The 13,661-nt window shown below is 34.9% G+C and overlaps 1 protein-coding gene across 1 annotated transcript; it reads left to right on the forward strand.

The window, feature by feature from the left end:
• The first annotated feature begins 7,269 nt into the window (after window positions 1-7,269).
• Window positions 7,270-8,418, forward strand: LOC126691316 (F-box protein At3g07870-like). Its single transcript, XM_050386368.1, has one exon. It carries the CDS (start codon window positions 7,270-7,272, stop codon window positions 8,416-8,418), a length of 1,149 nt encoding a protein of 382 aa, XP_050242325.1.
• The last annotated feature ends 5,243 nt before the right edge of the window (window positions 8,419-13,661 follow it).

Raw genomic sequence — 13,661 nt, forward strand, 5'->3', positions numbered from 1 at the left:
TCCGGTTACTCCATCTGCCCCTGAGTCAGAGACATCTGCACATACCACATCTACTTCGCATGCTGTTCCTGAAGTTCCACAAGCTAGTATTCCGCAAGCACAGACTGCTCCTCATACTGATAGAGTGGGCAGTTTACTTGAGCATATTCAGAAACGCATTGATGAGATTGTGACTCTTCTCTACTCCACAAACAACCATGTTCAAATGCGTCTCGAGACTATGGAGAATCAGCTAGACGCTATTCAACAAAAGTTGGACGACAGCCTTTAGCTATTCGTGCCAAAAAGGAGGAGAGCATTCAGTAAGGGGGAGAAAGTTCAAAGGGAAGTGTGCATAGTGATAGGGGGAGTACACACATACTTTTGACATACTTTTGCTTTAAGTCTTATCCTCTAATCTTATAGGTTTATGTTTTTGGACTTTTAGTGTTTATATGGGTTTGATACACTGTGGTTTTGGTGTATATTTGTTTCTAACTCATAACTTATACTCTTGGTTTAATCTTTTATATATTTTGTTGATGTTATCCAGGATATTTTTTGTGGTTTGTACCTATGTGCTTCTGTAAGCTTTTAGGGTAATGTTTTTATGCATATTATGTAGGCTTTATGGTTTGTACCTTGCTTAATGCAGCCTTATTATGCTATGTTGAAATCAGTACTTCTATCTAAATGTCTTGCAATTTTATTTATGTACTGTCACTCTTGTGCCCTTGTAGGAATGTTCCTAGATGCATATACTTTGTGTATTATGCATTGGTTGAGTGTTGTGCATACAAGTATCTTGCCTTGTGCTTGTTAGCTTGTATGTCCTTGTGTTCATTCCAAGTGTGAATGAGTATTGTGGTCACTACCTTGTAGTGATTACTTGGTTGATCAAGCCATGGTTTGTTTCTTAACTCCATCTTTGCTTGATCACATATTGCCTGTTTCATATGCATTTCACGATTTTCTGCTTATAATGATCATGGTGTATTGTTGTGTTTCAGGAGTCTTATGTTCATATGATTCAAGTGCTTCACAGCTTCTAGAGTTAGGTGTGAGTGAGTTTTGTTCAACTGTTCCCAACTCACATGTTAAGTCTAGAGTCTGTTTTAGGGTTTTATCACGGAATAGCCAAAGGGGGAGATTGTAAGGTTGAATTTATTCAACCATCTAATTGGCTTTATTCCATGCCAAATTTGCTTGTATTTCAGCATTTAGTAACCCTGTATTTAGGTGGGTTTGATGTAAGGGTAGTGAGTGAGATAGAGTGAAGTTTGCTCAAGAGTGTGCAAGAAAACAGAGACTCGCGGCTTGGCCTCGCGGGTGACTCGCGGCTGCAAGCCGCCAGACGCAGCACACGTGCCAAGCATGCCAAAAGGTGAACAGTCATGCTAGCTAGAGCACTACAGGATAAAAACAGGACAACTGGCCATACGGTTATCTCGCGACTGGATCTCGCGACTTGACTAAGTCACGAGGTCAAGTCGCGAGCCACCCCTGTTTTGTAAATCCTGACGTTTCACATTCCTCTCCTACTCTAGTATAAATATCCCTTTTACCCACAAATGTAAGAGAGCTTCCAGAGAGAATTTTGAGAGAGAAACCCTAAAGAAAAACAAGATTGATTCACCCACAATCTATACATCAGAGTCTCTTCAAATTCCTCAACTCTCTTCCTCTCCATTGTCAAATCCTTAAGAGGCATTTTACCAAACCTTGTTCTCACCATATTCATCACTGTGAGAGAGCTGTTTGGATTTCTGGGAAGCAGTTAGGAAGGAACCAATCTTCATTGGTTGATGCTACGATCTAATAGCGGAATTCGGGAAGCTAGAAAAGAAAAAGGTTCGGCGCAACCTCGTTGGAGCAAGAAGCTTGGAGGGCTTAGGTGCACTGGGTAGATTAGGCTTGGAGGGTCTATTGCTGTCCATGTATCCCAACTATATTTTCTAGTGGATTGTTTACCGCTTGGAGGGCGGCGGAGAGGTTTTACGCCGAGGGCTTCAGTTTCCTCTTCGATAACACATCACGTGTTGTCTTTGTGTTTGCATTTTCCTTCCCTCTTATCTTTGCCTTTTATTAACTACTGTGGGTTGTGTTTTTATTTTGGCTTAGATAGTTTTTCTAATTCCTTATTATAGCTTATGTTAAGTTTCCGCACACTAGTTGTTTGACATAATACTTGAATTGGTTAAGTTGTAATTTGGGGATCTAAACGTTCAAGGGTGTTTATACACATATTTGAACTTTCAAAAATAATAAAGGAAGAGAGAAAATTTGAGTTTTTTAATTGAAGGAAGATGGATAATCTTAATAAAATATTGTATTTTATTTTTAACAACTTGCTACAGTTAACTGGTATTTATACGAGTTTACTATAGTTGCAAAAATTTAGCTTTAACTTCTTCAATAACACACGATTTTTTTGTTCTTTGATGGTAAAGTAGTTTTTTTTTTTTTTGCTAAAATATAATTATCATTGTGAATGTTTTTATTAGGTTGGATAGTTGCTAGTTAGGCTAGGCTAGCTAAATTTATTGGGAGTGGAGGAGGGCCTAAGGTTTGGAAGGAGGCCCAACTAAAAAAATAAAATATACAATACGTATAAAAAAAAAAAAAGGGGGGGGGGGTGTTTGCTGGGGGGCCCAGGCCCCCACCTAAGTCCATCCCTTGTTAGTGGTCTCATTTAAGCCATCTCATTATTAAGATATGCGTAATGAATTCATTTAACAAACGTATATCAAACCTATAAAGGAGTCTATACTTGACTTGTTTTATATCAAGCCTTATAGCTCACAAGCTTGTTCATGAACAAATTTTTTTGGCTTAGGCTTAGCTTGTTTATTAAACTAACTTAAAACTAAGGCTAAAGGTCTATTTATTTACAAACATGAACATGCTTTTTATTAAGTTGAGCCCAAGTTGTTTTTGAATGGTTTGATTCATTTACTGTCCTTAGAAAATGGTTCTCAACATAAAGGCTTTAGGTCTAATTTTCTCTTGCTCTCTCTGATTGCTTGTTGGTTTCTTATGTGTTGTGTGTTCCCCTCTTCTTCTTCTTCTTTTTTTTTTTTTTTTTTTTTTTTTTTTTAAATAGAGAAAGGAGTCCATGATTTTAGAGTTCCATTAGATCTCTTCAATTCGTAGCTATCCCAACTAATATGTAATATCTGTCCCCCTAAGGCGATAAGAAAAGAATGCAAGTTAGAAAAATGGAGGAATCTGTTGAAAATTCAAATGAAAACAATGAAGTGTCTATTGGCATACTATCGGGAGGTCAAAGTTTTGATAAGCATTTTGACATTTTTAAATAATATATAAATAAATAAATTTATCTCGACTTTTTCTTTGATTTTTCTGATTTTTTTTAAATAGATAATTACGAATTTTAAATTGATTTTTTTAGCCACTTAATCATCAAATTATGATAATTAACTAAATATTTAAAATAATCAAAATGAAACAATGTTGACACAGCTAAACAAGATGAAATAGACTTTGTCTTATAAAATTTAGAGACTAAAATGAAACAGGCCAAAAACAAAGAACCAAAATGAAAGAATCCCAAATATACATAGATGAAAAGTTAATTTTAGCCAAAAATCAGATATCACTCATTATTTGGCTAAATACAATTTTAAAATGAAATAAAAAATGCTACCTTTTTTTTTTTTTTTTTTTAATGTTTATGTTTGGGGTAATTCAAAATTTCTAGCCAATTTCTCCGTTAAGCTTGGAAATTGAGCAAATTCCTCAATATATTACTTTCTCAATTAAATTCAATGAATTCATTAGATGAATTTATCAAGAGTACACCAGAAAGAAAAGAAAAAAAAAATTAAATCTTTTATTTGTTGACAAATTTTTTTTATCAATACCTAACTGTAACCCAAAATGCAAGCGTACGTTAGATAGAGTTCTACCAAACTTGGTAAAAGACACATTTACTTGACCGTTTGTAAATAAAACAGGTATATTTATCTGAATCCATCAGAATCGGGAACTCCAGATTTTGCTTTGAACTTTGAAGATAAGTCATCAAACGGACCAACCACAGATGTCTCGATCTACGGAGATGTTGTCCCTGTCGTCCGAGCTTCTTCCTGACAACGTAGTATTCGACATCCTGACTCGGGATTTTTTAGAAAATAACAACAAAACCCAAACAATATCATTAGTTAGGAAACGTTTTAAACTATTTTGGTTTCTAGCAATTCGAGTTAAGCAGGGTCGATTTCTGGGTTTTTAGCTGAGGTTGGCAGAGTGGCCACGTAGGCAGAAATCGAGTTCAACTCTGTCGGTTTCTAAGCCTGAAAAACGAGTTTAATGAACTCGGTTTCCAGGCTTGGAAACCGACAGCGTTGAACTCGATTTCCAGGCTTGAAAACCGAGTTCAATGAACTTGTTTTTCAGGCTTAGAAACCGACTCCTTTGAACTCGGTTTCTTTGTCTGCAGAACCACTCGTTCCTGACTGAAGAATCAGAGGGAATGAGTGCGACGGAACGGCGACGGAGAAGGACGGAGCTGAAGAGAGGGAATGAGTGCGACGGAACGGCGATGGAGCCGGATCAGAGAGCGGAGCTGAGACCGAGATGGAATGGAATGAGAGTGAGAGAGAGACTGAGACGCACTCGTTCCTGACTGAAGAATCAGAGGGAATGAGAGAGTTTTTTGAACTAAAGAGTTTTTTTTTGAGAGGACTGTAAGTGTGTTAGTGTGGGAGGACTGAGTTTTTTGAGAGGAGTCGTTTTGAATGAGAGTTTTTTGAAGATTCGGTTTTTGTACATATAAACCGAGTCTAATAGACTCGTTTTTTATACACAGAAATCGAGTCCAACGGACTCGATTTCTATGTGTAAAAACCAAGTGTATTGGACTCAGTTTGTATGCATAGAAATCGAGTTTATTTAACTCGATTTCTGTGTGCCATTTCCCCACGTCATCTGCTGCAAAAAAGGGAAATTGAGTATACTAAACTCGATTTTACAACCCACAAATCGACTCCACCAAACTCGAATTGTTATAAATCAAAATAGTTTGAAACGTTTGCTAACTAATGATATTCTTTAGATTTTATAGTTATTTTCTAAAAAAATCCTCCTGACTCGGCTGCCTGTGAAATCTTTAATCCGATTCAGGTGCGTTTCTCAATCTTGGAACTCCACTATCACAAACCCCATTTTCATTACAAAACACCTCGATCTAGCAACTTCATTATCCGACATCAACAACAATGGTTATCTGTTATTCACGCCACTAAGAAATTACCTGCCACTGGATCCTTCATCTTCCAAAGAATGGACTACTTTTGTTTACAATACCAACCGCACGTTGACCCAGATTTCAAGGTTTGGGTCATGTATCTGTGATTCTGTATATTTCTTTGTTGCCAAATGGCCCAAAGGATGATCAGTCTGAGGAATAAAATCTTTATATAAATCATTGCTAAATCTTTCCTAAAAGCACTAGACATCATGGTCCAAATGGTACCTACCTATGTACTAAAACATTGGATTTGAAGGCATGGGAGGGGGTTCAAGCATCAGTAGGATCATTTCTAACCAATATAAAAAAGGGGGAGAAAAAGAATTGCAAAATGAGGCTCATGGGCCTCTAAAATGGCCCATTACAAGCCATTCTAGAAAATCTAAAAATTACCACGTTGCTCTTATTTTAAAGGATAAATTTTGGCTTCCAACTTGATTGTAGCCTAAGTCTACAATTTCACTTAATTTTTTTTATTAGGCGTGAATTTTGATAAATTTGGAATTTGATAAAAAAAATTTTTCTTATATCCTTTGTACTTTCAAAATTTCCAAAAGATCAAAAGTCAATTTCTATATCAACAATTAATTATTTAAATTGTAAGTTTTTGTAATTTAAAATTATGTATAAAAAATAAGTTTATTGAACATATAATAATATCTAATTGGAACAAAATTTGACATTTGTATTAAAAGCGTAAAGAACATGCAATCTTGTGGTTAGATTTTCAAAATATGTAGTAATGTTAATTTTTTTAAAGGAAGTTGTACCCTTTAGATCACAACTAATTTTGTAGTGGAACTTTTTCCTATTTAAAAAAACTAAGGCGAAACTACGCTATTAGTTCCTAAAGTTTACCCCATGAGCACAATTAGTCCCTTAAGTTTCAAGTGAACACTATTGGTCCTTTATATTTATAAAATGAGCGGTTAGTCCTTCAGTTAATTGTTGTTTGTATTATTGCTTATGTGGTTAACGGAACAATAACGGAACATCTTTTTGACCAATATGACATTTTATTATTATTAAAATATTAAAAAATAAATTTGCACGTCAAGAACAAACCCACCCAATTCCAAAATCAAATCTAAATGCTATCTCGATTTTATTAAAATATTCTGTTCAAGTGAGATTTTTGCAATTTCAAGCCACATGATATTAAGGCTGGCCTTTCTGTTGCTCATGATGGACCACTTTCCTCTGGTAGCACACTCGGGATCATCCCATTTGGGTTCAATTCCAGCTTTGAAAAGTGAAAATTAGCATTTGCAAGCAACTTGTTGGGCTTGAATATATATATATATATATATATATATATATATTTTGTAGAATGGGCTTGAATATTTGATCATAGAATCTGCGCAAAGAGTTCACATTTTTAATCAAACTTGAACACTAGCGAACCAAGTATAAATATTGATTAGTATGAGGAAAAATGAAATAATACACAACCTATCTAGATCTAACAAATAAAATCTTCCTTTACCATCAAGCTATATTTGCACTTCTTAACCAAACAAAAATAAAAATGAAAGAGGGCAAAGATGAAGAGGAACCCAAATCATGAATCAAGAAATAGACAGAAAAAAGTGATGGTTTAGGAAGGTTGGAAAGGTACCACTAGAAATCTTTGACTGTGTCGAAAGTTTATATCTTGGGGAGAGAGGCACCCCACGCAACACCTTGCTTGGGTTTCGACTAGTTGTCAAACCAAACGGACCCTAAATTCAATGAAAACTTTAGAAGAATTTATCAAGAGTACACCACAAAGAAAAGAAAAAAAAATTAAATCTTTTATTTGTTGACAAATTTTTTTATCAATACCTAACTGAAACCCAAAATGCAAGCGTACGTTAGAGTTCTACCAAACTTGGTTAAGACACATTTACTTGTCCATTTGTAAATAAAACAGGTATATTTTTTCAGAATCCATCAGAACTCGGAAACCCCAGATTTTGCTTTGTGCTTTGAAGATAAGTCATCAAACAGACCAACCACAGATGTCTCGATCTACGGAGATGTTGTACCTCTCCGAGCTTCTCCCTGACAACGTCGTATTCGACATCCTGATTCGGCTGCCTGTGAAATCCTTAATCCGATTCAGGTGCGTTTCTCAATCTTGGAACTCCACTATCACAAACCCCATTTTCATTACAAAACACCTCGATCTAGCAAGTTCATTATCCGACATCAACAACTATGGTTATCTGTTAGTCACGCCACTAAGAAATTACCCGTCACTGGATCCTTCATCTTCCCAAGAATGGACTACGTTTGTTTACAATACAAACCGCACTTTGACCCAGATTTCAAGGTTTGAAATTCCCTTTCCTATCAACCTCATAATTGGCTTCTGTAACGGCGTGTTCTGTCTTGCTGCAATCAACGATGACCCTGATGAAAACTATCTTAGACGCTCTTTGTACTTGTGGAACCCAAGCATTAGAAAGTTAAAAAAGCTTCTATCTACTCATCCTGCTGATCGAGCCGTTTTTGGATTTGGGTATCATCCTCAAAACAATGACTACAAGATTCTGAGAGTTACGTTTGCTATACAACAAGTGACACGCAAACCCGCTGAGGCCGAGATTTACACACTGAGTACTGATTCGTGGAGAAAGGCTGTAATTTCGGTGGGGTCATTTAGTGGCTTTGATTCTGGACCCAATGGATCAGTTGATCAGGTATATTTCCCAACCCGATTATGTTTTAACGGAGCTTTACATTTTATAGCATTTTCAGGGGACCATAAGTTCATCTTGTCCTTTGACATCAATGATGAGAGATTCCGTGAGATTTTGCTGCCTCAAAATTACTTAGAAGGAATTGTAAAGCATTTTGAACGCCTTGCAATGTTCAAGGGATCGTTGGCTTTGATTGTTTTTGGTGAAGATCTAGTTGAGATGAGTGACATATGCTACATATGGGTGATGAAGGAGTATGGTGTGGTTGAGTCTTGGGCTAGAAAAAGTGTACCGATGAAACAGGTTGCAGAGTTCTTTAGCTGCACCACCAATGGGGAACTTTTGGTCGAAAGGTTTACCCCCTATCAGAGCTTTTTATTTGACCCAGATAGTTTAAATGAGGAAATTCTAAATATTCCAATGCCTGAATGTATTATTTACACACCTAATTTTGTGGAGAGTTTAGTTTTACTTGACAGGTGAACAGCTCTTCCAAATGCGAAAATTAGCAAGTTAGGGTTTCTAGCAAGGTAGACCACTTTTCGATATTCATATGGAAAATTCATTAAGCTGTCAGAAATTTATGTTTATTTTTAATGTACTTTTGAATAAATGAATCCAGCAGGTTGTGTTTTCTTTCGGCTCGTTCTAGGCATGAAAGTATTACTTTTGATATGAAAACTAAACTTTATCATTATTGTTTTATATATACTATTGGAGAAAACCAAAACATTAGATTTACACATTCGAGTGGGAGATTGGAAAGTTTCTAGCTGCTATCTTACCTAATTTAGTAGCATCTTGCAAAATGACTGGGGGTACAACAAGAATTCCTTGTCCTAGAGATGGTCTACCAAGGTCAACGATGTCCTCCAAAATCTTTGACTTGTCCTCCATTTCTTCCTTCTTGAAAGCATGTCTTTAAAGAGGATGATGGCTCTGTCTAGTTAGGCTGTTTTTTGCTCTTGATAATGCTCTGTTGCTGGATTTTGCTTTTATCCTTTCTATATTAATCAGAATTTACCAATTCCATTGGTGTCCTAAAGTGTCATTGCCTACTGCTATATTTGTGGCTTAGCTGGTTCTTGGTTTGCTTGAAGCCTTCAAATGGTTAGTAAAGTTGATAAAGCACTTACTTCCTTGTATTCATGTATCTGTATATTTCTTTGTTGCCAAATAGCCCAAAGGATGATCAGTCTGAGGAATAAAATCTTTATATAAATCATTGCTAAATCTTTCCTAAAAGCACTAGACATCATGGTCCAAATGGTACCTAACTATGTACTAAAACATTGGATTTGAAGGCATGAGGGGGGTTCAAGTAGTAGTAGGATCATTTCTTACCAATATCAAAAGGGGAAGAAAAAGAATTGCAAAATGAGGCTCATGGGCCTCTAAAATGGCCCATTACAAGCCATTCTAGAAAATCTAAAAATTACCATGTTGCTCTTATTTTAAAGGATAAAGTTTGGATTCCAACTTGATTGTAGCCTAAGTCTACAATTTCACTTAATTTTTTTTTATTGGGCGTGAATTTTGATAAATTTGGAATTAGATTAAAATTTTTTTCTTATATCCTTCGTACTTTCAAATTTTCCAAAAGATCAAAGATAAATTTCTATGTCAACAATTAATTGTTTAAATTGTAAGTTTTTGAAATCTAAAATTATACATAAAAATAAGTTTATTGAACATATAATAATAACATCTGATTGGAACAAAATTTGACATTTGTGTTAAAAATGTAAAGAACATGCAATCTTGTGGTTAGATTTTCAAAATATATAGTAATGTTAATTTCTTTAAAAGAAGTTGTAACCTTTAGGTCACAACTAATTTTGTAGTGAAACTTTGTCCTATTAAACAAACTAAGGGGAAACTACATTATTAGTCTCTAAAGTTTACCCCAAGAGCACAATTAGTCTCTCAAGTTTCAAGTGAGCATTATTGGTACTTTATGTTTATAAAATGGGCGCGGTTAGCCCTTCAGTTAACTGTTGTTAGTGTTATTACTTACGTGGTTAACGGAACAATGACAGAGCATCTTCTTGACTAATATGACATTTTTTATTATTAAAATATTAAAAAATGAATTTACACGTCAAAAACAGACCCTCCCAATTCCAAAATCAAATCTTAATGCTATCTCAATTTTATTAAAATATTCTATTCAAGTGAGACTTTTGCGATTTCAAGCCACTTGGGATCATCCCATTTGGGTTCAATTCCAGCTTTGAAAAGTGAAAATTAGCATTTGCAAGCAACTTGTTGGGCTTGAATATCCCTTTTTTTTATTTTTATTTTTTTTTATTTTTATAGAATAGGCTTGAATATTTGATCATACAATCTGCACAATGAGCTCACATTTTTAATCAAACTTGAACTCTAGCAAACCAAGTATAAATATTGATTAGTATGAGGAAAAATGAATTAATACACAACCTATCTAGATCTAACAAATAAAATCCTCCTTTACCATCAAGCTATATTTGCACTTCTTAACCAAACAAAAATAAAAATGAAAGAGGGGAAAGATGAAGAGAAACCCATATCATGAATTAAAGAAATAGACCAAAAAAAAAAAAGTGAATGGTTAGGAAGGTTGGAAAGGTACCACTAGAAATCTTCGATTGTGTCGAAAGTTTATATCTTGGGGAGAAAGGCACCCCACACAACACCTTGCTTGGGTTTCGACTGGTTGTCAAACCAAAACTTGCTCTCCAACCTTTGTGGTTATTTTGTCACTGCGACAGCACTGCCTTCATCTCTGTTGCTGCCGCTGTAGTACCACTGCCTTCCAAAATCAAATCTTAATGATATCCTTGTTAAAAGATTTGATTTGGGAACCCGATTAGTTTGTTCTTAACTTGTAAATTCATTTTTGTAATATTTTAATAAAAATGTCACTTCAATTAAAAAATGCCACATCATTATTCCGTTAGCCACATTGATATTAACGGCAAGTTAATAAAAGGACTAGTAGTACTCATTTTTAGAACTTGACTAAATTTAAATTGGTTTTCCATCTCCTCTTTTATCCCATTGAAGTGGTATTTTACAATTTCAACGCCAATTACTCTCTTCTTACACAAAAATTTCTAGAGGCATGTTACTTCTTAAACATAAGGGATCAATTGCACACTTGAAACTTGAGGTACCAATTGTGCTCATAAGGTAAACTTCAAGAACCAATAATGTAGTTTTGCCAAAAACTAAACCACAAACTTTCCAACCAAAAAAAATGAAAGTTTAAGATTAAATAATAGTTGAGGTAAAAAAAAAAAGTAACCTACAAAGGTCCCAAGAAAGCCCAACATCAAAACTAGATCTTGAATCCCTTGGTAATTAATATTGTTTTGCATAAAACACCCGTGATCCTTTTCTTGTCTTTTATGTTTGGATGGTGGGAGTAGGGGGCAAGGAAATGCTAGGGGTGACGCTATATCATGTTAAGGGGTTTGAATCCCTTGATTTGAAAATATTTTTACACATCGCTAACTTAAATTTCGTACACCCTAATGACAGATCAACCTAGTCCTAAACCAAATAATAACATAGAACAGTCTATCCCAAAACCAAAGAACAACATTGACTATAGATCATTCTCAAACTCTAAGACTAAAGGGTGAGTTTTTGTGAGTTATGAGTAGACGCTCTTTATTATATATTAGTAATTGACCATGACTTCTTGAAAAATATACCAACCCAAAAGCTACTAAACTGTGCCTTGTACATTGCACATGTGACTACAAAATTGTAGTGAGGTGTGGAAATTGTTTTGGCCCAACAACACTACACTTTGCGTTGCTAAAAATGGCTCAAAACTACACCACAAACACATCTATGCAGTGGTTTTAAATTAAAGAATAATAAAAGAAAAAAAGATAGTTGTTCATAATCTCGGTCATTACATGAGATTGAGATTTGGTGTATTAGCAAAGGCACCTGTATGTGATGTAAAAGTTTATAGGGTAAAAAATTAAAAAGAAAAAAATTTACCCATTAATTTTTACATCTAATACCGTATAAATATAATATAACTTTATATAATTTAATAATTAGGAAATATAGAGGGTTTGTGTATTGTTTATTGTTATTATGTTGTAATAATTTTTGTTATCAATTTAGTGATTCAAAAAAAAAAAAAAAGTAAAGTAAGTGATTATTCAAGCATCCATATAGTATTAACAAATTGTAAATATACAAAATCGTTGTTTCTTAATACATCAATATACATTCATCTACCAACAAAGACAAAAATAAATAATAATAGGCTAGCTTGGATTTTTATTTTTATTTTGAAGTTAGAGCATTCACAGTAGTGATATTAAAAATTTTAACTTTTAGCATCTCAAAAAACTACTTTATCTATTTTACTACTTCACTTTACAATATACCTAACATCAAATATTCTATTTTTTTTATCACTTCATTTAAAATAATATAAACAACTTATTAAAATAATAAAGGAAGCGAGAAAATTTGAGTTTTTTAATTGAAGAAAGAGATCTTAATAAAATATTTTATTTTATTTTTAACAACTTATTACAATCAATTAGTATTTATACTAGTTTACTATAATTGCAAAAACTTTAGCTATAACTTCTCCAATAACACATGGTTTTTTGGTTCTTTGGTGGTAAAATAGTTTTTTTTTTTTTTTTTAAATAGCTAAAATACAATCACCATTGCAAATGTTTTTATTGTTTTTGTTAAGTTTTTGGATTGAATAGTTGCTAATTGGGTTAGACTAGCTAGTCTGATTGGAGGAAAAGAAGGGCCTAAGGTTTTGAAAGGGGGCCCACCTAAAAATGAAATATATAATACATAAAAAAAATAAAAAGTAAAAATAAAAAATTGAGCTAGGGGGGCCTAGGCCCCCACCTAGGTCCATCCCTGGTTAATGGTCACATTTAGGTCATGTCATTATTATGATACGTGTAATGAGTTCATTTAACAAACACATATCAAACCTATAAAGGAGTCTATGTAAGGTTGAATTTATTCAACCATCTAATTGGCTTTATTCCGTGCCAAATTTGCTTGTAATTCAGCATTTAAAAACCCTGTATTTAGGTGGGATTATTGTAAGGGTAGTGAGTGAGATAGAGTGAAGATTGCTCAAGAGTGTGCAAGAAAACAGAGTGTCGCGGCTGGGACTCGCGGGTGGACTCGCGGCTTCAACCCGCCAGAAGATGCACACGTGCCAAGCATGCTGGAAGATGAACAGTCATGCTAGCTGGAGCACTACAGGACAAAACAGGACAACTGGCCATACAGTTAACTCGCAACTGGAACTCGCGACTTAGTCAAGCCGCGAGGTCAAGCCGCGAGCCACCCCTGTTTTGGAAAAACCTGACGTTTCGCATTCCTCTTCACTCCAGTATAAATACCCTTTTAACCCACGATTGAAAGAGAGCTTCCAGAGAGAATTTTGAGAGAGAAACCCTAAAGAAAAACCAGATTGTTTCACCCACAATCTCTACCTTAGAGTCTCATCAAATTCCCTCACTCTCTTCCTCTCCATTGTCAAATCCTTGAGAGGCATTATACCAAACCTGGTTCTCACCATTATCATCTTTGTGAGACAGACGTTTGGAGTTCTGGGAAGCAGTTAGGAAGGAGCCAATATTCATTGGTTGATGCTACGGTCTAGTAGCGGAATCCGGGAAGCTAGAAAAGAAAAAGGTTCGGCGTAACCTCGTTGGAGCAAGAAGCTTGGAGGG

The sequence above is a fragment of the Quercus robur genome, chromosome 7 (assembly GCF_932294415.1).
Source record: "Quercus robur chromosome 7, dhQueRobu3.1, whole genome shotgun sequence".
Taxonomy (NCBI): Eukaryota; Viridiplantae; Streptophyta; class Magnoliopsida; order Fagales; family Fagaceae; genus Quercus; species Quercus robur.